At 39.6% G+C, this 26707-nt stretch overlaps 1 protein-coding gene and 1 long non-coding RNA gene across 6 annotated transcripts in view; one reads left to right on the top strand and one right to left on the bottom strand.

Moving 5' to 3' along the window:
- LOC137443841 (uncharacterized) overlaps positions 1 to 26707 on the top strand; it is a 52245-nt gene that overhangs the window by 12222 nt on the left and 13316 nt on the right. Inside the window, exons 2-3 of the long non-coding RNA XR_010988002.1 lie at positions 16120 to 16260; positions 16748 to 16915. This is a non-coding gene — a long non-coding RNA (uncharacterized lncRNA). The remainder of the gene's footprint in view (positions 1 to 16119; positions 16261 to 16747; positions 16916 to 26707) is intronic.
- Positions 1405 to 26707, bottom strand: part of AQP9 (aquaporin 9) — a 28516-nt gene continuing 3213 nt past the window's right edge. For 2 of the 5 annotated variants that reach the window (XM_068143926.1, XM_068143930.1), the window contains exons 2-6: positions 16379 to 16505; positions 13957 to 14094; positions 11583 to 11701; positions 9266 to 9483; positions 1405 to 4882 (exon numbers count right to left, since the gene is read on the bottom strand). In XM_068143926.1, coding sequence (XP_068000027.1) covers positions 4720 to 4882; positions 9266 to 9483; positions 11583 to 11701; positions 13957 to 14094; positions 16379 to 16505 — 765 coding nt within the window. In that variant the 3' untranslated portion in view covers positions 1405 to 4719. Of the gene's footprint in view, positions 4883 to 4913; positions 7412 to 9265; positions 9484 to 11582; positions 11702 to 13956; positions 14095 to 16378; positions 16506 to 16589; positions 16686 to 21882; positions 21902 to 26707 lie in introns of those variants that run through there. The other 3 variants (XM_068143931.1, XM_068143928.1, XM_068143927.1) reach the window with 3 other exon arrangements.

The raw sequence follows: 26707 nt of genomic DNA, 5'->3' as shown, positions 1-26707 counted from the left end.
AAGATGGACTGTGTTGCTCTGTCCTTGCATGTCATGGAAAAGGACCTAACTGGGTCATCTGGCCAGAAAGCTTGATCATTGCTGTAATATTCCCCATATTAGTGACACCTTTTCAATGAAATTATGTTCAGCAGATAGAGAGAAATGCTGCAAATGCATCATGCATAGCTTCATACTATATGCCATTGAAATGTGCAAATAAGCAGAAAGCCACTAATGCTTACAGTACAATAATGCTAAACAGTTTTTTTAACAAATTGTAAATGCAAAGATAATCAAATTCTGAACCAAATAATGTGAACAGTGTTTTTAGGGGTTTTTTGGTTGGGTTTTTTTCTTTTCTTTTTTGGTGGATCATCTTGTGCTGTTTTGTATTATTGGAAGAGGTAATCTGTTGCACAATAGCAATTATAATAAATAAAAGAAGAGCAGCTGCTACTGGAAGTTATTTAGTGTGAAGGGGGGTGGGGAATGCAAGCAACTGCCAAGAAACAAGCATGTGAGGCGAACTTCAGTTTGCTCTCATGAGAATATTCTACGATTGACAAGCAATAGAGAAAAGCATGCTGTATTTAACTCTCTGGAGATGTACCCTATAGAGTACAGCATATAGTACTGTCAGGAAGTTGAAAAGGATATCAGAAATCCTGACGGGAAGGCAAGAGTCATGAGGATGGATGAAGGAAAATATGCCTGCTGCAACTCAAATGTTGAGGTTTCTTGCCTTTGTGGCTTCCTAAGAAGATTTGAAGCTCCTAATATTTTTGTCTCCCCTTCACAACTCCATCCCTCCCCTCCTGATCAGATCTTCAGGTACTTTTTAAATTAAATTAGCAAAGCATGGCCCTGTTACAAATCTGTGGATAACAAGATAGATAAATTATCTTGGGGCATTTTTTTAAGCACTGTAATCCAAATCTGATGTGAGATATGCCTGCCTTAAAAGCAATCTCTGAAGAGGAACTTAAGCAAAATATCCTGATTCATAGTATCACAGTATCACAGTATCACTAAGGTTGGAAGAGACCTCAAAGATCATCGAGTCCTACCTAGGTTATCATTAGATCAGTGGGAAAACAGTGGCAGAAAGTGTCCTTAGGCAGACTGCAGACAGGACCAAGAGAAGGGCCAGAGGTGAGGCGTCTGGCCTTCTCATTGTTGCCTTGGTGGCTCCTCACCATCCATTACTGATCTATCAGCATTTCTCTGCTTTGGCACTGCTTCAAACCCACAAAATCTGCCACAGGGTCTATGCTCTGGGAATACAGCTTGTAAGTCAATGTGTTCTTCCAGCACAAGGCTATAAAACATTGTAGGTCATAATAGGCAGCTATTTATTTCTTAATATGTCCTTAGGTGCCAGAGGGGAGATAATTTTTTATAAATGTAAAAATAGCACTGAAATGCATTTATTATGGATTGACTGCATTTATTTTGAACCACAAGACATTCATCCAGACCCACAGTCAAAACTACAAGTACAGTTTCCATTATATTCCAAGGTCAATTATCTGAGTATTCGTCCTTGCCTGTATTGCCTTCTGCTGTAAATAATTCTACTGGCTTCCATGGAATGACAGCCTTGAACCCAGTACTCTTTGCAGGATCACTCTCCAGATTTGTTCCATACTAAGTTTAGCTCTAAAGAACAAACACATTGCCGAAAAAAAACAACCAAACCAAACACAGACTGAAAGTTGAGCAATGCTCTGAAAATTATTTATTTTTCAACATCAAAATGATCAAGCCTGATAACTACTAATTCATTAACCAGAAGGTCTTACAGCTGGAAAAACTGTTGATTGTTGCCAACCATATTCTATTAATTCATTGAGAATGTGACCACTGAATATCAGCTGATAATAGAAAATTGCATAGTTTATGCAAAGGAAAAATGCTGGTTTTGTTATGCACAAAACAGATCATGATGTCATGATGTGACTGCTGCTGTTGTTCCCACTGTATTATGGAGACACTGGTCATAGTTCTGTAGTTAAGACTCAGCTTAGTCCTTAAAGCACATTCATTCTTATAAACATAAATCATGTCAAATCTGAGACAGGTGTCTAACATCTTGTTTGTTTAAAAGGAAGTTATTTAAGCAAGCACAGAACTGTAAACAAGTTGTGAGAATATTTTTTATGTTGCTGTGCTATCACACTACTATGTCACAGCTTGCAATGTGCATGCTGAAACTTTGGACAAGTAAATATCATTTGTACAGTAATTCAACACATAGGAATGGCATAAGTAGGAGAATCAAGATTTTGTGTTGATTTACAGGCAGAACCTGTTGTGCACAACTTCACTTACTTTGGCTGATCCACAGATGCACATCAAGTGTCGGCCAATCATTCAGTAGATTCTATAAATAAACCATCCCTTTTTCATTCCTCACCTGTATTCCACTATTGATTATGCCAAATTCTAGCACAGCAAGCGATAGCCTGCATTTTGGATAAAATTGGTTATTTCTGGTTAATTAGCTGTTTGTTCTTTTATTTTCCACACATGAAATCATGCTACATATTGGTGTAGGTGGCAAAGTGCCTTTCAGACCTGAGAGCAGACTTCTGACTGTTCCTACTTATGTAATCCCTCTGTAGACACAGATGGTTGGCAACCACTTAGGAGTGCTCCTGCCAAGTGTCACCAAGGGATGGGAGGCAGCACTCATTACAAGGGACAGCAAAAGACTCAGTCTGTAGTTGCTTTCCCACACCTGTTTGGTTTACATAGTGCAATTTATCACTATATAGGACAGATGAACTAGTTTGTGCTGCCAATATATGAAAATTCTGCAGCTAGGAATAATTTCTACATTGTACTCTTGATTTTCCTCTGCTCAGATTGTGGACTGATTCTGTAAACCCCATTTTTTGCTATTGCAGTTATCCAGATCATAATATGAGGCAGTCAGATGTGAATGAGCATAGCTACTTTGGTTTTAACTCACAACAGAGAAATGCTGAATCAAATGAGCATTTTGCAGAGGGTTTATATGGTCTCTGGGCAGCCTGAGTTCATTAGTGCTGTAAGTTTTATTCAAAAACATAATTAAAATTGGAATGTTACTCCCTTGAGTATATAGCATTACCTGCAGCAAGCTAAGCTTTGCTTGACCTGCTTATCCTGTCCCTTTGCTGCCATCAATTCAACATGGCATACCAGGAAGCATAATAAAGACATGCAGTGACATAAGCCTGATCTGCCCAAATGCTGACAGATTCTGGTAACGGCATTTTCAAAACTGCTTTTGTGGATGCCTTACCACAGGCAACTACTGGCAACATGAAGGGCTCCCCCCTTCCAGAAAGAAAGCAGAAAACCAGTGTGAAATTCTAGAGTTCAGAGTTTTAAGAACCCACAGGGAAGGACAGCCTAAAATGAGTACATTGAACTGAGACCCTGAAGTTTTGCCAAGTTTGCTCAGGAGGATCACTGAGCAGGATGTCTACTTATTCATGATCACCACCAATAACCACATGTGTGTGTGTATACATACATACAAATATATATATGTATGTATGTATATAAATGCACATAGTAGAAATTAACTTTGATTTAATCAGATACATTCAATTCACAATGGTTAATCAGAAAAAAAACCTTCACTTTTCAAGGATGGATATTTAGGAAGCGATGTATGTCCAACCACTTATATTTTGTGACAGGGAGCCCACGCTTCAGCACTCTAAAGTGGAGCTGGCCTTCCTTGGGGAATGCAGATCTAGATCTAAGACCATTTTATAATTTTAATTACTGCTACCAAAATATAAAATTACTCCCATGAACCAGATTAAATCCCCTCAGGTAGATTAGAAGCACAAGGTCATTGTAAACCTTTTACAGACATGGACCTTGTGCTGATTTTGGTACAGCATAAACCTCTGTTCCTGGCCAGTCTTCATAGGAATCAATTTTATCCAGAAAAGTACAAAAACATAGGTTAATATTCTGTGTTAGGCTTTTAATATTGGTTACTATCAAAGTCAGGGAATTAGTTTAAAAGTAACAGGATGCTGTTCAATGAAGAACCTGTGCAGAAGCAGACCCCTGTCTTTTTGCTGTTGATCTTACATCACACAGTTTGTGATCATACCCTTTATGATCATATCCTCAGTTATTAAACACCATTACTGATGAGTTGATTCCTTGTTGTTCAATTAGTGCCTCCAACTTAGTAAGCTTTAAAACTACTTCAATTAATATTTAGGCAATTTGGATATTGTTTGTAGTTTTCAAAAATAATTAGTTTTCTTAAGTGATGTTCTTACACATTAATTCAGCATTGAAGCATGAAGTGACAACATCTCATTTATCTTTAGTTAACTAGGCAACACAAATAAGATCATATGCATTGAATTAGCAGGTCAGTGCATCATCTCACTACACTTTTGTCTAGGAGATAACTCAATCTGAAAGCTGTATGAAAAAATCCAACTATTTACACATTCCACCCCCCAAGTTCCCAGTTTTGAATGTGATCAGAATCACAGAATAACAGAATCAACCAGGCTGGAAGAGACCTCCAAGATCGTTAAGTCCAACCGATCACCTAACCCTAACTAATCAGCCCAATGGTCAGTTTTGAACTTGTCTTCTATGTAGATTTTCTCCTTTGAAATGTGAATTTTAAATTGAGGGTTTATAAAATGGGTCAAATACTCATTTGTGTATAAACTGCACAATAAAATGAGTGCAAAAAGTCTTCACTTCTTACTCCATATTGGTCAGTTCGTATTTATCATACACATCATTTTCTTCTCCTGGCTCAGTATCTGAGTGATGGATTTCAATAAAAACCATATAGGTCATTGCTCCAAGTACACCTCCCAGCATGGGTGCAACTACAGGGATCCACCACCAACTATTTCCAGCCCTGCAAGACAAAAAAAAAAAAGAGAGAGAACATTAACTATTTTTGTTACTGTAGTGAACGCCGTACCTTATCGTGAACCAATATGATGGCATGACACTCACAACACTATAGACCTTTCTTTTTTGCCTCATGTTTCTGTGAATGGATGACATTGCCGTCTGTCCTGCCCATATTGCAATTGAAATGCTAAGAAACAACCACCAGACGTGTTGGTATACGTGCTGTACTTGCACCTGAGTAAATAAGGCCCCTTTACTGCTTCTGCTTGTCTGTTTTGAGGCAGGGAATAATTTGTGGAAAATGATCTCAGGCCTGCAATAGCATACAGTGCTCTTCTTGACAGTCCCATAGATTATACTGGATTTTGAGTATATTTGCCTTGAGGAATATAATGCAACACAGTGACTGTAAAGTAGATTATACTTGACCAGAGTGGCTAAGTTTCAGAGTTCACGATGTTGTATCCTACCTCTGTTTAAAATACAGGGTCTTTCAGTATGAGGCAAATAAGTGTTTAGACATTTTATACACCTAAAAGTTAGTCTTTTATGGAATTATTGTGTTCATTAAGAAAGTCCAGCACATTGGCTCCACTGAAATATTTGTACAACTACTGGGATTTCATTTTCAAATGTGTAGATCTATGAATGTTTTTAAAGACACAAATCCTCCATTACAGATTATCAAATAATAAATAATGGCCTCTTTATGCAGGAGACTTGGGCTTGCAGAATTGCTCTCCCTTTCCTGGAGATTCACATTCAGACAGTAAAATTTTGAGTATTGTGTTTGGAGCACAAACTTTCTTAACTCTGCTGATGCATGAAGGTGTTTTGATAACATGCTGTAATAATTATGTGAGTCTGCAGTAAAAATCCAGCCACTTCAATTTCACGCATACAGAGAAGCAACATTTTTTTTTTCTCTCCCAGAAATACACAGGGACAAATTCATCTGTGAGAGGAACTTTACAGGAAGTTGCCAGGACAATTTTGAAAATGTAAGGATACCTCTCAGTTTTATATATTTATGCATAAATGAACTTGTGGTTAACAGCAACACAAAAGTTAATCTTACAGTGTTCTGTTAATGATAATATTATTTCTTGTTCAGAAATGCCTTGGAGATGCATGTCTTGCCTTCGGAATTATTGATATTTTGCCCTGAGGATATAAAACAACACCTGATATTTTTCTGTTGAGTTCATAGATCTGTTCGTGGCTGAGTCCTCGACTTTCTGGAACAAGCATGGATTAAGGTTTTACTGAATGAATAAGCATGAGAACATTTATATCAAGTACTTGCATGTATTCCTCTGTGTGGGCCCATGTGTGTACGTGAGCATCTAATGAAGGTGTTCCTTGGCAGATTTATCTCAGCTTGCTCCATGAGCTGACATTCACTTCATTGGCTCCTGCGTGATCTTCTCCAAATCATGACCTGTGTTTGCACAGCTGCTGTCAGCTGCAATTTAAACACCCTTTGCTAAGGCAATTGGTGTAAAGCCTTTGTAGAGGACAACGCCAAAGCTGAAATAACATCAGGTCACATCAAGTTATGAGTTTCCGTAAGACTCAATCCTCCATCACAGGAGCAAGATACTCTTTGTGACAGCAAAGACAGCTTCACTGAAGTAACCTTAGTTACACCATAACTTCACCCTAGCTTTCAGCCTTGCTGCCAAGTAAGCAGGGAAACATCCAGCTCTGCCTTTGTCATCATCAGGTGTTATGCAGAAGGGAACTGGCGGTGAAGGCGAGGACTGCTAAATGGCACTTTGGTTAACTGCACGAATTTCCAAGAAACTACAGCATGTGAACTACATGGACATTTTAGATTTACAGATACCTTTCTCTCCTAGACGGCTGCTGTGGGACGATGAGATAACGCTGTTTGCTATAAGACATGCCAGGATAATTCCGGCATTCCCCAGTGCGGGAAGTGTCTGCCTGCTGTCTACACTCTGGAGAGAATGCAAAATACTTTAGAGGCCAGGTCGCCGCCCAAATCCCTGTGCAGACAAGAGGCGAGTCTCCTGACCTTTCCCAAAATGCAGTGTCGTTTATTCCGGACGATGACTCCCCTGCGCGGATCCGGCGGCCACGAGGTGTCAGCGTTACCGCGCCGGCGGCGGCCGGGCTGTGCCCACCCCACCTCCCACTCCGCAGCGGCCACCACTGCACCCCCTGTGCTGCCGCTGCTGGTCAGACCCAGCCTCAGCAACGCTGCGAGAGAGCCCGCACTAGGCCAGGGGTGGAATAGTCTTCAAATGCTGGCGCGAAACACTGCTCTGTAGGGCCGCTTCTCACTCCTCTGTGGGCAGGACTCAAACACTGCTGACCAAGACTACACATCGTGAGATACTTCATCGTCGCTCCAAAGAGCTACTTCCACCCTCACTCCAATGAATTTTTGATGTCTCTTCAGTATTTCCAATTGTTCCGTTTGCACAGCACACTCCTCATATCACTGTGGAGGTTTCACGCTTAAGTCCCCGTTCCTGGGTGTGCCTTTTACTTAAGCATCTGCCTCAAGGTAATGAATTCCAGTTAAATTGAGGCATCCAAGGATTAGCTGTCAACTGTTGATGCATCACTTGTGCATTGCATGTGCAAGACAGACTTGTGTCTTGCATGTAATGCCATCAGAGCATTAGAAGTTTTAGGATCCCACCTACAGTTATTCAGACTTCTCCCATAGTCTGTAACGGATCCAGAGCTTCCACCTACCCAACAAAGCTCAAGTTCTTCCTAAGTCACACATGGATCTGTGCTGTAAATAAATGAGAACATATTCCTGTTTTATCATTTCCTTCATTTTTGGCTATAGTTGTAGCCTTACAACTGAAGGCAGGGAGAAAGCCTTTTTTTCCTCAATTTACACATACCTGAGACTGCTGTAAATTTATTCTGGCAATGACCAGCAATGTCATGTATCTCTTTTTTTTTGTTTGTTTCCTTTTTCTTTTCTTTTAATACATTCTCATTTTAAAATTTCTTAGTGTGCTCTTTACATCAAGGATATATTAACCCTCTGTATATAAATCCTAACACTAGACTGTAGAAGGGCCCATATTGGTACAGATGTACCGTTTTCCCATAACAGCTTCAATGTAAGTGAGTAAGACCTTACTTTTGGGGAGTAGGGAAGTTCACAGGTATTTTGTGACTAGGCCACAGTACAATCAAGGCTTCCAGACATTTTCAGCAAATATGCAATTTCATAATCCATTACAGATTACAGCACAGGACACTGTAATTACCATCATAGTCAACAACTACGTCTAATGGCACAGTGGTGAGAGCTGCTGGAAAGGAAAAGTGTGGAGGTAACTGGGATGGAGAACTAACCTCCCACTAACAGCTGGCCAGAGCTGTGTTACATCAGAGCTTTGGGCTGGCTTGTGGCATGACTGTGCCTCTTTCTTCCATGGTGTGCCTGGCTTTTTTTTTTTTTTCCTGTGAGAAAAGGTTTGCTACTGCTCTCCTCTAGTAAGGCACATGATTTATGTAGATGGAAGTCATACTAAATAAATACAGATTATCTGCACATGGTGAAGTAGCTAAAAGGAAGTCTTTGCTAACCAGGGCTCTCTAGTGGTCTGCAATACTTCTGGGGATTCCTACTTGTAAGTAACTGGAAATAACTGGAAAAACAAACCAAAAAGTCTATCTCCTGATGACAGATTACTCTTACTTAGATATCCCAGAGTGCCTTTTACACTGGGTATGTGTAAGCTGTGGATCTGATGTGCAAATAATTAGCTGTGCATTCAGCCAGCCAAGAGTGTGTGTGTGTGTGCATGCGTACATGCATGCACAGGGATTTGAGAGTCTGCTCTGAAATGTGGGAAAATGAAGGGAGCTTTCTTCCATTCACTCCTTTGCTCCCAGGCAGGAAGTCAGGCTTTTAGATTGTTGTGTATTCCTGCAATAACTCAGTGGTAATAATAGGCTAAATCAATCTAATACCTCTCTGTTTTTTACAGCACCCAATAAATACTCCCAACTAACTCTCTCATGATTTGTTGTTTCCCCCCCCCCCCGCCTTTTTGTCTAAATGGCACAGTACAAGAGAAGAAAGAGCGCTTATGTTTTCAGTAACCTCTAAGAATCTCTAATATTTTGGGAAGGGTCTCCCTGAAACAATGATTGATATTAGAGATAATGCATGTTTGATTTGCCCTAGAAGCAGGAAATCCATTTTAAAGCCTCATTCCTAGAGGATATCTGGCTTAAAGTGCATGAATAGCTTCTTGTGGTATGCAAGGAATTACCTATATGTATATAAAGTATGATTTGGTACCATGTTGAATCAGGATCTGTCTTTCCAAGAAATCAACTTTAGCCGAGAGCATTTTAGTTCATATCCAGGCATACTTACGTGAATACTTCCATCCCCCATCCTGCAACGGCTGTGAAGAGCCTTGGGCCTAGATCCCTGGCTGGGTTCATGGCACAGCCACTGTTCATTCCCAGGGAGCAAGTAAGAGCAATTATAAGAAGTCCTATTGCAATTGGCTCCAGGCCCTTTGGTACACTGTTATTTCTGTTGTCAAAAACAGCAAATATAACCAGAAGAAGAACAGCTGTTGACATCACCTGGTCAATGCAAAGAAAAGAATATTGAGTAAGTATGTGCTGGTTCCTTCCACTAATAAAGAGAGACTATGGCAGCTCTGTGGATTGTGGTGGCTTAGAGCTGGTATTTAGATTTATCTCACTATACAGAACAGCAAAATTTGGAACCAGTGCTTCTACACAGTAATGAAGAGTTTTGTTGTCTGTGCTGAAACAAAAATACAATAAATGTGCCTAGGGCATTTGAAAATTTAAAAACTACAACAACCTGGTGTGGGAAGAATAGAGGATTTAAAGAGCATCTGCTATATGAGGTCTGACGCCTTGTTACCACATCAGTTTTAACAGTTCCATTTACTTCATTTGGGGTGATTTTGCTATGCCAACACAATCAGTTACATTGATATAAGTATTTTATATGACTGTAGCTCAGGCTGATAAATTGGCCTTGTTGTAGTTTGGGCTGGGTGTCCTCTGCTACAGGGGTGTTTCCTGTGTCCAGAAGTCCAGCCCAGTGGGTGGACACAGGGAATTAGGTTATTTCCTACCATGATCCCTTGCACCACTATAAGTTTCATGGCGGGGTCTGGCACTTCCTCTTTCCTTCCTCTCCGCCACCTGGTAACTGGGGGAGAGATCTCCCGGCCATGGGCCTGGTTAGGCCCAAGGCCACAGGGGGATGGGCAGTCTCAGATCTGGCCAGCTGAGACTAGCCTAGCAGTGGGGGGGGGAAGGAGCAGCCCTGGGAGTTTTGGGTGCACCCTCTGGTGGGAATGGGATCTCTCCGGGTCTGTTTTGGGGTTTCTTCTTGTCACTGTGTTTCTAATTCTCTGCACGCACTCACTGGTTTTCTATTTAAACTTTCCATCACTTTTGCAATCCGTTTGTCTGAGTCGTTATTTCTGCGCGTGGTGGGGAGGGGGCTTGCCCAACCCATTACAGGCCTATACATTCATCTCTTTATCCAGCTACTCAATAAGGTTAGAAAAAAAAAAGTGAAATCTATAATGTCAAAACTGAGCAGATTAAAAACTAGGAATAACCTAAATTAAGGTTGCAGGTGTAACTTAACAGCTGAGCTGATGAGGGAAATTTTCTTGGAATTACTTTGACAGAGGTACTCATCTGCTTGAATCCAGTGCTTTGTAAACGTCAATTTTATTAATCATTAACTTTGGGGGAACAGCAGGAAAAAGTTTCAGTCATGTCAAAATATTCAATTTCTATACTGATTTAACGACAATTATGTTTGTAGCTATTTAAAATTTTTTTATTTCTTCTGGTTTTAATTTTGTTTTAAAATATCTGTGTGTAAACAAAAATGTTCTGGAGAAGGCTGAGCCAAAGGATTGTCTTTCTTATAAAATTTCATAACAAGGTTTGGATTTTTTTGATGTGAGATTGCACAATCTTCAAGCCTTTACATAAGAAATTCCTGTGCTTCAACAGTCTAGTTTTTCATATCTTACAGAGCATTTCTTCCCTGTATGACTGAAGAAGGAGGCAAATTGATTAGAAGTGGGTAGAAGATATAGAACTTCATTTTTTCAGTGTTGGATAAGTGGGATTAGAGGAGAAAGATTGGAAATGGAGATTTTTTTTTCCCCCCAGATTCATTAATTTGAAAAAATATTAATGAATGCAAATTATTTGTGAAGAGAAGTTGGAGAGGAGATGTATGGTAGCTGAAAACTCAGTAGTTCAAGGTGTGTTAAATTGGCTGCTTAAGCATTACTTAAGGAATAATAGGTCCACAAAATGGGATGGATTTTGATGTAAATGAACACAGCTCAAACAAAATTTATGAAGAAACATTAATTTGTGCTGGGGAAAACCTCTTACATGTATTGCATTAAAGATGTAGGGTGCAATAATTAATATGATGCATGTGAAAATAACAACTTGAAATTGTCTTACTTGTAAACTACGACCGAAGTGTAACCCCCACAAACAGCACTGCATCATCATTGCTATTGAACACAGTGACATGACCAAAACAGTGAGATGCATCATACCTGTTAGAGATCTGTGTTTTGGTTTGTTTGGTTTGTTCTGTTCTGTTTGGTTTTACTGTCTTCAATATGTTTAATTTGTAGAACAAAGACAGGGATTGCACTTACCTGATCTGCAAATCCATTTACAAGGGACAGATAGGGAGCTGGATATGTTGCAAAGATATGTGCTGTTGCATTAGGCCCTGTAACTTCAAATTTTCCATTGCTGTACTCCATAATGGCATCTACAGAAAAAAGTCATTACTTGATTGCACTGCATTTTCTATGACTAGAATGTAGTAAGTCTGTGCACTTCACATTCCCAACTGGAACCTATAATTTTTTCTGTGAGCATAGTTAACAGATTGAAGGTGATGTACTTACAAATGACACCCTTCTGCCTCATCTTTCCTCCTGTGCCTTGTGACGTACTTGTTTGAAGTGCTGTATCACAGCATTCAAAATGGGGCTTTTCCCCCACTATTTATTGCTCCAAAATCAGTGCCAAGGAGCATTTTCTGCTTCTGAGCACACTTACTTTACTTTCCAGGAGGTGCTGTATTTGGCATAATGCCCCCAAAAATGCATAGTGTCCTGATTGTACTGTTGTGGAATCTGCTATTCCATTTAGCAGTTGTGCAATGACTTCTGGGAATGAACTCTCCTGAGAGACTTCCTTTTGTAAAGGATTTTGAAATTTGTGCTCTGTGTAGGCTTTACACCCAACTGCTGTGCTAGCCATCCAAGATATGATGGGAGAGCTCAGCCCCCAAACTTCAGTTCTTACTATACTTAGTGTATTTCTATGTATATTGATGTTACTATATTTAAATATTTTAAATATGCTTATCACTTCTCTGTCAGAATAATTTGCTGCTTTGGCAATACCTGAAATGTTAGAATTAGGAGAACACCGATGAAGACAGACATGAATGAGAAATACTTTGCCTTCATTTCACTAGTGGGTCCAGTGATGAACTCATACTTGTGAGTAAAGAAACAGCTTCCCATCTCCCACTGACATTAGGGTGAGGATTGTTTGTTTCTTCTGAAGACAAATCTTTTTCTCTTTGCCTCTGTTTTTTCTAGCTTTGCTTAAGGCCACCACATGGGTGCAGAGAATGTTTAGTTATTTACTTTGGTCGGGTGCTCTCATTTGCAGCATCAGATTATTTCACTACATTTAACTCTTAGAGGGGAAAAACGTGGATAAGGAAAAGAAAATTTCTCAGCTGTGAGTTACTTTGTGTAACTTTAAAAAGGCCTCAGCTTCAGCAGTCTAGCACATATATTCCCTCACTCTTTCAGGGACATTGCTTAGAAGGAAAGCACCTAGTTCAAATACATGCATATGGGGAAGATAGAGACATTGAGCTCCTATATTTGTTTTTCTACTGGTGAATTTTTGCTGGACCTCAATGATTACACAACACACCTGCAAGTTGCAGGAAGGAAAAAGTTCAGGAGAGGTTTGGGAATTGATAGGAACAAGAGGGAGGCAAAAGTACTTTATCAGAGGGAGTGATAGGAAAAAATCCTGCACACATGAATAACAGGAAGAAGCGTTCAAATCCAACCCTATGACTAGGTTCTCTATCTTGACTCCCTGTTCTAATGCTGCTCTTTGGCAGAACACATGCACGTTGACATACTGTTGCATCCTAGCTATAGCACTATTCCTTGTTGTCTAGTGTGAGAACTTAGATTCAGGCAGAAATCCTGTTCTGGAATACCAGAGTTTCAAATTCTAAGCTTAAAAATCAACAACAAGCAAACAAAAAAAGCCCAAATGAAACACACACACACAAAAGCACAATCCCCCACTCCCCAACTGGAGTAGGTGAATGAAGGAACTGATCAGATTCAGTGGGTTCATCAAATCAGACTCAATTACTGAGGTTTTTCCCCTTTTGTGGCACACCGTGTAAAAGAAACATGCCTCAAGGGTAGGGGCAATTTGTGTTTTCTTTTTTCCCCCTTCTAATATGTGATCCCTTTATCACTCTACCCAGAGGTCATTCCCTTGGAGAACTACCTCTCTAGGGTGGTCTGAAGTTTAGTCAGGAGGGACTTGATCTCATATCCTGTAACTTCAATGAACGATGTTGATGATACTTGCCTACAGGCACTTGAATCAGGTCTTTCATGTTTCCAATTTGCTTGGAAGATGAATAGCACTATATCCTGGCTATTAAGTAATTTAAAATCCTTACTGAGAAATACATGATCTCAGAGTATCTGATTTCCCATGAATAATTTTTCTAAATTTCAGAACATTTCCTGGAGTATTGGTGTTTCAGAAAAACTGTAGGATATCTGGAACGTTTGAGCTTCTTTTTTACTGCAAACTCTTTAAGCTTTTTCCATTCTTCTTTATGGCTTTAGGTTCAGTCCTGACATTAGCCCTGTCTGAACACAGTCCTCTGCCTTCCTGGCATTCACTGAAAAATTGGGGCCTGACCTCTAGTTTGTCCTGTGAGCATGGCTAAGGCTTACTCACCATAATAAATCCCAAAGACAGCCGCTGCTCCCATGAATGCTCCCAGGAGTTGTGCTAATATGTAAATTGGTAATTTGGTCCATTTTAATCTTCCAGTCACGCACATGGCTAATGAAACAGCTGGGTTTATGTGACCACCTAAAATATAAATCACAAAATAAGTCTTATGGATGACTCAGATACATGAGAATAGGTGAAGGATTTGTAAAAATGTGGCCACTTTTCAGCATAAGACTAGTACATGCTTTTCTAGATGTTATTTTGCAATTAAGTTAAAACAAGTTGGATGAAATTAGAGGGGGAGGGGGAAAGGTACCAAGATCCAGCTTCCCTTTTGGTGTTTGCAGACTGCTATTTATGAGACTGTTGTCCTGCAGTATGTAATCTATAAATCTATAGAAAGCTTTTCTAGAAAAAGCCTAAATCTGCCCTATTGGTTGTGATGGGAGGGTCCATCATTCCCCTCAAGGTCTTTGCCTTTTTATTTTTAAGGGAGAACTGAGGCAACAGAACATTCGTTCAGTGTAGCAAGCACGTATTAAGATTAAGAAATATTATTGGCTTGATCATATATCTTGAGGCAGATCTGGAGTACCCTGCATTTAAGTCATGTTTAAATCCCTCTCTTCAACCTGGGATTGCCTAGACACTCATTTTTCATGAGCATAAAATAAAATAATATTATATTAGGGCTATCCAACATCATGCTGCCTATTGGTGAGCTATGCCTAGATGGGATCTGTGAACAGCAGTGCTTAGTTTTTCATCGCATGTTTTCATCAAGCTCTTACACCCTCCAGAAAGGTCCATGATAAGGAAACTGATAAAGCAACTGAGCTGAAACAGAGTTCTATTTCCTGTGGAATTTCCTTCCTTTGTATGTTGCAGTAGCTACACCTAAGCTCACATGGAAAAGATTTCAGGAACACTGAAATTCTCTGTGACAATTTCAATTGTTAAAACATATTTAAGTCACATGCTAGTCACTTCCTTCAACATCTTTTATCAACGCTTTTAAAAAGTGCTGAATACTTTTGGAAAACTTCATGTTTTGCAATTATCTAATACTTAAGAACTACAAAATTGCCAAATAAACAGATTAAAAAGCTTTGCAAGGACATAGCAGATCCATTGCTTACCTTCTAGGTAAAGACTCATTTCAGCTGTATGGTTACCAGGAAAAAATTGAATTTGTTTTTTAATAAAATAACTTTTTAATAAAATAATTAAAAGAGCATGACCTTTGTCTGTCAAAAGCTAGTGATGAAGAAAGGGCCTCTATGTACAGTTTCTGTGTTTGTTTGCACTTAGGTCAGTGAGTCATTACCCCATGAAGTCCAGGCACCTTTGATACATAATGAACTGACAAACACAGATAACAACCTGGATAGAAACCTTCTTTGTATCATTTCCAAAACGCTGACCTAGTAGCACCAGTCTTGAATTAATTTTGAGTTCCTTGCTGAAGGATTCAAATTCTTTGGTACAGAGCAAATAGATGGATGGCACCTGATTTAACAGCCCTTCATCTGAATTTTGATAAATTGTTATCTTGTCTTTTGTTCTTTACTCTGACTGGAATGAATAATTTTCCTTTCTTTCAACACTTGATACTGTTCTCCACCTGTATGTAATACTGGGCAATTATGATGGCCAGGACAAATCTGAATAATATTAAAGATGTGTGATTAACATTAAATGTGGAAAGGAAAAGTCAGCTCTCATGCTGACAACAGAGGGGTTAAAAGGTTTTTGGTTCTTGTACCACTGGTAGTATAGTGTTTTTTGTTTTTTTTAAAGTCTGTTTTGGACAGTATGTTCCCCATTCTTTTGTGGCTGAATTGATCACACTCATGAGTTTGTGTGAAATGTTAAGTTGGAAAAAATGGTGGGAAATTATTTAGACATTGAGGAAAATTGGATGGAAAAAAATCAAAATGGTACTTTTCATAAATAAAACATCTCAAATTGACCAAGTGTGCAGACTATATATTTTATGCTAACATGAATTTAGGATTTCATAAATGAATTGATGCAAAATATTTCAGCATGGCCAAAGAGCCACACAATTTACTAACATTCTACATAGGAACTAATATTCCAAAGTAGTACTCATATGTTGGATTGTCACAGCCTACTGAAATATCTGTTCCTCTTTAACAGAGAAAATGCACTGCATGCAGAATCCTTCACTGAGAGAAAAACACATTGCATCATCTACAACTGCTCTGCCCTACTGGGATTGAAGTGTAATCTTGCATATAATGGAGATGAGTATCCCTTAAAGAAGCAAATGCAGAACAGGTTAGTGGTGCTTGCTATAGCTAGATACATAATTTATACCATGAAATGGAAGTAATTTAATATAATAGCCTGAAAACCATGGCAATAAATGTTATATGTAAAAAAAAAATTCACTTACCAGAAACCCCTCCAGATACATAAACTGCTATGGTGACTGCCATTGCAAATCCAATGCTTATTGTCACGGTCCCACCATGGACTCCTCGGCTGAGGACAGCCTGTCCTACACACCCTAATCCAAGTGCCTGTATTTTGAAAAAGTAAAACTGTGAGTATGTCTATAAAATGTTATTGGTTAGTTTGCAACTCCTGCTGCTGTCCAGGTATACCTGAAAATGTTGTTAAATACTCTAACAATGCTAGAATTTGAGATTAGCAGCATGTGTTGCCGGTGTTGCCTTTGCTACAACGAAAATTTGTGCTTTAGCTCTGTGACCAGGAAGGATGTCTGCTAACAAGGACCTCTCCCTCTCTCTCTCTCAAACAGTTTTTGAGTACAATGATGCAATACACATCAGAACTTGAAGCCTAAACAAAATCTCACAGCCTTTACAAAAAAATCACTGTATCTGAAGGTGAAGAGTGAATTAATTCATAGAATCGTCCAGACTGGAAAGGATCTCTGAGATCATCAACGCCAGCCATTAATTCTGTGGTAAGTTTTAAGTTCCAGATTCTTGTTATAAGCCATTAAAAAGTTACTATAAATATTATGAAATATACTTCAACTTCTTTTACTGTATAATGATGGAACTCTGGAATGAGACAGTCTGAAGGTTAAAGTGTTTGTTACTGTTACGCAGCCTTGATATCACATGTTGCTCTATCAAAATATTTCACTGTCTCTGCAGCTAAAACAATTACTGAAGTGAGGATACCTGAATAATTCACACTGGAGTATTCTCAATGCATTTAAGCTAGCTTCCATTTCATGTTGGCACCCCTCAGAATGAAGTTCAGCAACACATATAAGTACATGGTTTAGCTCATTCACTTCTAAAGCTTCTCTTTGGATTCAGGCATGTATTTAGGTCCTATTAAAGTTGGTAGGAAAGCTGAGTCTTTAAAATCTTATTCAGCAAAACACAGGCATGCAGATAAAAAGAACACAACATTCTATGGAAGACATCCATTTGATAATATCTATGGTCTGGAAAGTTTTGCGTCTCTGCAACTGTAAGCGATCTGAATCATACCATTTCTGGGATGTGACTACATTTATCTTGAGCCACCTTAATTACTTTGATGTTGAATTGGATATATGTTATATACACACTCCTCCTTTGATGGTACATGGGAATATGATTTTTTGTCTTCTTCCTATAAAATCATTTACTTTTAGCCAATGCCATTGGTTAATTTCCTTACTTCACTTTAGATAGAATAGAATAGAATAGAATAGAATAGAATAGAATAGAATAGAATAGAATAGAATAGAATAGAATAGAATAGAATAGAATAGAAGAATAGACCAGGTTGGAAGAGACCTTCAAGATCATCACGTCCAACCCATCAACCAATCCAACCCACTTAAACAACTAAACCATGGCACCAAGCACCCCATCAAGTCTCCTCCTGAACACCTCCAATGATGGTGACTCCACCACCTCCCCGGGCAGTCCATTCCAATGGGCAATCACTCTCTCTGTATAGAACTTCTTCCTAACATCCAGCCTAGACCTCCCCTGGTGCAGCCTGAGACTGTGTCCTCTTGTTCTGGTGCTGGCTGCCTGGGAGAAGAGACCAACCTCCGCTTGTCTGCAACCTCCCTTCAGGTAGTTCTAGAGAGCAATAAGGTCACCCCTGAGTCTTCCTCCTCTCCAGGCATTCTGCCATTACTGTTTGTCACCAATGACTGTATTGCAAATATTCGTCCCAACTATGCATATTTGCATACATGAAATTTAGTTATTTTAGCAATGCTTATGTTCAGTTGCAAGGCAGTTGCATTCAGAAACTGCAAAATAAAGGGAAAATCTCTCCTGCCTTAGAAATAGGCTGTGCCAAAGATCAAAGATTTGGTGACAGAGGTTTAACAAGCAAGTCCTGCTAGAATAGATGCAATTTAAACAGGCAAAATCATACTTTGTTTCCATTATTTCCCCAAGGGTCTTAACTAGTACCAAAATATGATAGGAAAGCTGTCAATAAAATTATCCTTTTAACCATCTTTGCAAGGCTGACAGAGTTTCTGTTACGAAAGTGCCCTGAGACTATGTCATATACCAAGGTGCAGTTCTTGCCTTGAGGCTATAATCATGCAAGCAAAGAAAATGCTGACTGGTGCTATGAGGTTACGTAAGGGCAGGGTGGTGTTAGATAGCTGTAGTTGATTGAACTGTGTAATTCAAAGACACAAGACATATTCCAAGCTGCAGAGGATGACGTATGCTTACGTTAAGCATTCTCTCATTGCACAAGTGCACACACATCTGCAAGTTTGCAGATGACACCAAGTTAGGAGCAGATGTTAGTCAGTTAGAGGGTGGAAAGGCTCTGCAGAGGGACCTCGACCGACTGGACAGATGGGCGGAATCCAGTGGAATGGCATTTAACAAGTCCAAGTGCCGAGTGCTGCACTTTGGCCATGGCAACCCCATGCAGAGCTACAGGCTGGGGTCAGAGTGGCTGGAGAGCTCCCAAACAGAGAGGGACCTGGGGTACTGATCGACAGCCACCTAAACATGAGCCAGCAGTGTGCCCAGGTGGCCAAGAAGGCCAATGGTGTCCTGGCCTGCATCAAGAATAGTGTGGCCAGCAGGAGCAGGGAAGTCATTGTGCCCCTGTACTCTGCATTGGTTAGGCCGCACCTTGAGTGCTGTGTCCAGTTCTGGGCCCCTCAGTTTAAGAAGGACATCGAAACACTTGAACGTGTCCAGAGAAGGGCAACGAGGCTGGTGAGAGGCCTTGAACACAAGCCCTATGAGGAGAGGCTGAGGGAGCTGGGATTGTTTAGCCTGGAGAAGAGGAGGTTCAGGGGTGACCTCATTGCCCTCTACAACTACCTGAAAGGTGGTTGTAGCCAGGAAGGGGTTGGTCTCTTCTCCCAGGCAACCAGGACCAGAACAAGGGGACACAGTCTCAAGCTGTGCCAGGGGAGGTTTAGGCTCGAGGTGGGGAGAAAATTCTTCACTGAGCAAGTCATTAGTCATTGGAATGGGCTGCCCAGGGAGGTGGTGGAGTCACCGTCCCTGGAGGTGTTCAAGAGGAGACTGGACGTGGCACTTGGTGCCATGGTCTAGTCATGAGGTCTGTGTTGATAGGTTGGACTCGATGATCCTCGAGGTCTCTTCCAACCTTAGTTTACTGTGATACTGTGATACTGTGAAAACCAAAATACGCTTTAGTCATTTGTAGATTAAATTACATGGATGTTTAAAAACTTCATATGAGATAATTCTCATCATGTATTTGTATGTTTAATATGGAAGGTATGGGCATGCTGGAATTTCTGAAGTTTAAGATTTGGGTACAAGTCTAGAAGAGATGGATTTAGCATGCTGTAGCCTTCATGTTCCAGCCTTCTCAAAGGGATTATTCGAGAAATTGCATCTTGCTCAGACAAGGAGCAAGTTCAGAAGGTTGGCATGGGACCCTGTGTACACTGGTGTGCAGTTTGCATTCAGACAAGCAGTTAGAGCTAAAATTATGCACTTGTGTTCTGAAGTGGCACAGGCAAAGTTTTGCAGATTCACAGAAAAGGACATTCTTTTGAAAATATTACCCCTTTCTTTAAAGAGGATGAAAAAAAGGGATCAGGAGTTGGAGATGAGTATAGAAAAGGGTAAGGTACAGTGAGCACACGTGTATATCAATGACAAATTCAGAAGAGGAAAGAAAAGAACAACAGGAGGTTGTTCCCTGATTACTAGAACGGAATAGAGTCCTACAAAAATAGCTGGGTAGTAGTCCTCTCTCATAATAGCTTCTGCTCTGCATGTCAGAGGGAGATGTGCAACTCCAGACACTCAGATTTGTAGTCTCAGAAAACTCTGTCTACAAATAAGAAGACAAACAAGCCAGCCTGAATACAGCTCCACTGGTATCTTGCTTGGTGGACTGGTTAAATGACTACCTGTACTCATGTACACTCAATGAACACTACTGCAGGCACAAGTCAGTGTGTGCCCATTCTGGGATGGGGAAACTGGCAACTGAACCTGCAGTTGTGAACCATGACATGGTAATATTTTCTTCATCTGCTGTCATCTTAAAAAAAAGAGAGAAAAAAAAGATTTCTCATACCTACTAGAGCTGGGGTCACATAACTGGAAACTATCACCTAATCATGTAATTACATGAGCAGCAATTTAATACCCTGTGAATCTTTTTTCGGCTGAGCTAAGACCAACTAGATCATCAGCTTGTAACTAAATATTCTAAGTTTCTAGGCCAAACTCAACTATCAGCTGCACCCACACAAGCTCATTGATTAAAACAGGAGGAGTTGATAGGAGTTTAATTTGCAGTAGAATACAGCCAGATCTCTTTATCTTGTCTTATCTTATGTTACCAGGTTTTCATCATAGCAGTTGTCTATAGCCTGATCTGCTTAAATTTACTGGAGTGGCTTCAGTACTGACTTTTTTTTTCCACAAAGTAATTAGATTACTATGTAAATAACACTTTCAGCTGTGGAATAGCTGTCTGTGTGCTCTCTGCCAAAGAACTTCCTTCATAGACATGAGATCCTTCTCTTTGTCTTGGCTAACAAAGTTGGAGTTAGGAAAGGAAAATGACTGGCCTCCAGTGAGCATAATGTCTTGTTACTCCTGCAAAACTTTTCATGAGAAAGCCTGATGACCATTTTGCCTCTATCTTTTGCAAATGATTGTAATGGAAGTTTTCAGTGTAAATAGGATTTCCTGTAAGATCTGACTGCAGAATTTAGGGAATCTACTTTTTTTATTTTTACATGGCCTGTAAAGCTTTAGACATCTTAAAGCAGAATGGTTATATAAAACAAGTCCCCTTCCTACTGCATTCATAGACATACACTCTTAAGGCAACACGAAAGGTGCGGCCAAGTGTCCTGGTTTGTTCTATCTTGTACATCACCAGCTGCCAAGCTGTGGTGAGTTACATACCTACAGTGAGTATCACAGATGTCCCTGTGGGCCCTGAGTATGGCCTCAATGGCCACACAACTGATGATGCTCTACAAAAATGCAAAAATTCAGTGTGCTGCAAGGAATACAGTGTCAGCAGCTTAAAAAAAACCCAAAACTGTAAACTTCAATCAGCAAACACTAGAAAAACATTTAGAAAGGTCTGGTTTAGTCAGTTTTCAGGACAGAACCATACCTGAACAACCACAGCTAATTATGAATAATCTCCAAGGATCCCTTCTCTGATTCACAATTTTCTGCATGAATGCCTGTTTAGGTAAGACAGCAACCCTGCCCCTTTCCCACACCATTCACCCACTTATGTTCTTCTGTCATTCTCCTGAGAGGCATTTCCTGCTAGACCAAAGTTTGTCTGCTCCCCTTTTCTAGACTGTACTGCTCTGGATTCTGCTGCACACCTGCACAATGCTGTGAAGAGGACAGGCTCTTAAGAGCCAGTATGTTATACTCAAGCTATGTGCTTACCATGAATGTCCTGCTGTCCTAAACTTACCTGTTCTTAGTCTGCAGAAGCAGAGCAATATTGCTGGGACACTCAAGCATATGAGAGCAAGCTCTGGTATTTCACTTCTTAAAACCTCCGTGCCTTCTCCAAGCAGTCAGACTTAGCACTGCATATTTATTAGGCCCTTAAAAACAGGGATACAGGCAGGAAGTACTTTGAGGGTTGGGAGAAGTGATTGCATTTACCCTTCACTGCAAATAGGAATCTTTTTGACCAAAATTGCCTATGAAAGCCTGAGAGGGTTGTTTGTGGTTTATTGTAGTCTTGTGCAGTCCCTCCTGCCCTCTATTAATATTTCTATATATGGTAAGAATGTTGCTTATAAAAAAAAGTAAAAAATAATAAAAAATTAACTTTTCATATATGAGGCTGATTAGTAAATTGGTGCCCTTCCAAAGGTCTTTAATTTGGACTATATTTTAGAACTCAGTTTCATTTCCAATCCCTATTTACAACACATGACTTGCTTAAGAATTTGTCTATTGCATTGCATAACAGCATATTTTACAATGGATTAGAAATCCCTTCCACTCAGAGTTTATTTTTGCTCTCTTTGTGTCTTGTGTAGGACTTTAATTCAGGCAGGGCTCCTGAGCATGCTTTCAACAGGGACAGCAAAGCGAATAGTAACCAAGCCAGATGTGTTAGATCTACTAAAATTCAGGGCATTACCTCCACAAGAATTCAAGTTGCAGGGAAATCCTGTTCTTCCAGGAGAGAGTAATCTTCATCTAATTTAGTTTTTAATATTTGCCTTTTTTCCTTTTCTTTTTCTTTTCTTAAATCAGGTAGTACTTAAAGTTTTTAATGTGAGATAAAAATATAGCTTACCAGTAAAGTAATTTTTAAATACTTTACAAGCACACGGCTCTTTTTAATTAAATATTCTGGTGGGGAGGATTTCTGTACAATACAATTTAATCAAACTTGGAGTAACAAAGCAATCACTATATCCGTTCTCATGATGATCTCCTGGGACACAACCAATATCCTCTGGGGTTCAAATGGATTTCCCTTTCCCCCTATTTTTTGTTCCCCAGACTTCCTATCTAATAAAATAAAGCTTTAGGGAGTCAAAAACCACACCCTTCTCATTTAATTAAATAGCACTGGCATAAGCCTTAAAATGGTTGCCATTTTGAAACCATTGTTGCAATGACAGAAAGCATTACTACTTGGAGACATGAATGTAAATTTAATAAAGCCTTGGATAAATTTAGTATATTGATCTTTTAAAACATATGAAGAGCTGGTTCAAATTGCTCTGAAAAAACACTGAAAATGTTGAGGGGCAGACTGTGCTGTGTTATATAAAGTGATGCTTTACATTTTTTGTTATTGTTTTTGCACACATAAAATTAAAAGCTTGAACTCACCTAGGGAGAATGCAAAATCTACATTCTCTCATATTTTATTATGATTAATATTGCACTCTTCACCCTAAATGGAAAATGCTTTTCTTTCCTGAACTATATAGGGTAACTGGCTTAAATCAGTTTCTTCAGTGAAGGTTATTGTTATTTTCTTTACTAAGGAATGAGAGGAAGTGAAACATTTCATATTCAGATACAAACTTTCAGGAGTGAAACATGGCTCCTTGCAAAAGGGCAAGGAAATAAAGCTAGGCAAGGGAAGAAAATTTCACCTAGTAGCTTCTGGAGGAGAAAAGAAGAGCTTATATAGGTGCTGGTTCCCTCCCAGGTAACTCATTTATTCTTGAGTTGAGATGCACTTCTCTGCTTTGCTTCCTACACCAACTGAAGCAATTGAAATATTTCTAGACTCTTAATACGTGTTTAGTGATGCTCAAAGAATTGTACAATCCAGAGAGATCACAGGAGCAGGCACTTCAGTTTCTGAGAAAGGAGGTGTTCTGTCCTCTTAGGCGTGAGTATAAGGGTGAATGTATCTTTTCCTTTACTCTTTGCTTTGGGTGCAGGAACATGGTGGCTGGATCTTTGTTGTGCCCTCATAGTTGGAGGTTATATGTAATTACATATGTAATTAAAGTCTGACTATGTTCTTTTCATGAGCTGTTTTCTGTTGTTGGGGGGGGGAGGGAGGGGGAAGGACAAAAGGAATGCATTTAGAAGTAAAGAAACCTTTAAGAAATGGGTTAGAGGAACTGATCTGAGTTTGCCTTTAAACCAGACTATGGCTTGGAGAGCTGACTAGACTTCACTTTTAGCCAGAAGTGAATTTTTGAGTGAAGGAGAGAATTATTGAAGTGTTGAGCTCACAAAGATATAAACTCACTGTATGGCATGAACTGCATTCATTATTTTTTTATTCCATTCTTCAACTGTTTGTGACAATTAAAAAGTTATTACTTTTATTAGCTTTTGAAAAAACATCCTGTCAATTTGTGTCTTTAAAACACAAACTAAATAATTCAAGATTTACACTTGCAGTTGAATGTTGAATGGATGCCAGTCTTCTGTGAGGCTCAGGGAGAGTGCCTACACTTCAGTCCTACAGATATAAACTTCCTGGAAAAGAGTGTAGCTACAAATCTTGGAAAATTAAGCTTACTGGAACCTTTTGGTTAAATGAGTTATGGGGTGGGGCTGATGTTGCAAGGATGAAGATTAACTCTCTTTTTCATGAAACAGAACATCTGAGTCACCTACAAGTCTAAAATGTCATATACCGGAAAACTTCATTTTGTATTGAAAACAAAAGATTTCCTGTGACTTTTCAGATTTATTTTTTGCTTTTGGGGTACAAGAACAATTGGATAACCTTCCTTTCAATTATTTCACAGTGCCAAGTATTCACCCAAATTAAAGAATGACCTCAGGGAAACAGAACTGTTGTCTAGAAAAATAAGTAAATTGATTTTGATTATAATAAATATATAGAAATGATACCAGTGTGCAAGAACACCTCCTTAACCTCAGCACAACTAAGGGTCTTTGTTACCATTCTGACTCCCATTTGCAGTGCTGATTTAATACAGTAGCAGGAAAGAGGAAGAGTTCGCACATCTTCAGCAAAATCATTAGCAAAGTTTCAAGTGGTCAAAATATCTGCAACTGCTCCAGTTATAGAAACAGAAAGAACTTGGGGTTGGTCATGACAGGGAAAGGAAGCATGTTAGTCCCAGAGAATGAACAGGTTGGGCCTGGAAGTGTAGGATTAAATTCTATGACAGTAGATTAATGAGTGACTTTTATTTATTGATTGTACTTTAGTATTGCTGTTAAAAGCCTTGTGATATCTCTTGTGATATGAGTGCTTTTCAGAATGCAAGCATTGCATGGACATTGTATATAATAATTAAAAAGCTGTCAAGTTATATGCAAAAATAATATGTTTTATATCCTTTTTTTATCTAACTTTGACAAACTTAAGTTCATTGTCTAAGAGCTGATTAGTCAAGATGCTGTACATGAGCCTGCAGTGTGCCCAGGTGGCCAAGAAAGCCAATGGCATCCTGGCCGGCATCAAGAATAGTGTGGCCAGCAGGAGCAAGGAAGTCATTCTGCCCTGCACTCAGCACTGGTTAGGCCACACCTTGAGTACTGTGTCCAGTTCTGGGCCCCTCAGTTTAAGAAGGACATTGAGACTCTTGAACATGTCCAGAGAAGAGCAATGAGGCCGGTGAGAGGCCTCAAGCACAAGCCCTATGAGGAGAGGCTGATGGAGCTGGGATTGTTTATCCTGAAGAAAAGGAGGCTCATAGGAGACCTTATTGCCCTCTACAACTACCTGAATGGAGGTTGTAGCCAGGTGGGGGTTGGTTTCTTCTCCCAGGCAACCAGGACCAGAACAAGAGGACAGAGTCTCAACTGTGTCAGGGAAGGTCTAGGCTCGAGGTGAGGAGAAAGTTGTTCCCAGAGAGAGTTGTTGGCCATTGGAATGTGCTGCCCAGGGAGGTGGTGGAGTCACTGTCCCTGGAGGTGTTCAAAAAGGGATTGGACGTGGCACTTGAATCCATGGTTTAGTAGTCACGAGGTGTTGGGTGACAGGTTGGACTTGATGATCTTTGAGGTCTTTTCCAACCTTACTGATTCTGTGATTCTATGTACTTCAGGAAATACTTGTAAGCAATTTCACCATATAGAGTCTCCCTTTCACAAAAATCTAGAATGTGGAATTTAGCTTTGTTATAAATTTCTAAGTAGCAATTAATGTTAAACACTTAAGGAGTAAATGAGCAAAAGCTGCATTTGCTCTTAAGTAATAACGTCATACAGATTCTAATGCATGCTTAGAACAAGGTATATATATTACTGTAGAGCATTGTAATTAACATGCACTGGGATGTAAGGCCACAAAGAGAAAGATATGGAAAGCTTGTTTAAATTTTAGTTTCCTGACCTGAGCAGATCTATGGAATATCATACTTAAATATTTTTCATGCAGGGCTAAACAGTAGGAGTGATAATGTAAATAATGAAGTGCTCAGAATATGAAAGCAAGACACATTTTTTTTTGATGAGCAAAAGATAACTAGCCTTCCTTGGGATGGGTTGCACATTTTGCAGTGTGGGCTGTCCTGAATTCAACTCATGCTCATGAGCTGCATCCTCTATGCCTAAACAGACTTTTGCTTCAGTTTTGCAAGGGGTGCCCCACCTCCAGGTGGAGACCAAGCTTTGGGTACTATGCATCACTCTGTTTTCTAAAACATCACCAAAGAGGTGACAGTGCAATGTTTTCTCAGCTTGATGGAACCTTGCAAAGAGAATGCTGTGTAGATCAAGACAGTAACCAAAAGGTCACCATAACCAAAATCACAGGCAATTTGGATTTGGTTATGGACTGTACATTTTGGTTCTTCTGCCCCAATTCTTGTCACACAGCATAA

The sequence above is a fragment of the Melanerpes formicivorus genome, unplaced genomic scaffold (genome assembly GCF_026170545.1).
Source record: "Melanerpes formicivorus ecotype bairdi unplaced genomic scaffold, bMelFor1.0.p_v2 SCAF_10, whole genome shotgun sequence".
NCBI classification, from domain to species: Eukaryota; Metazoa; Chordata; class Aves; order Piciformes; family Picidae; genus Melanerpes; species Melanerpes formicivorus.
The sequence above is the reverse complement of the archived record's forward strand: the minus strand, read 5'-3'. Positions and strand labels throughout refer to the sequence as shown.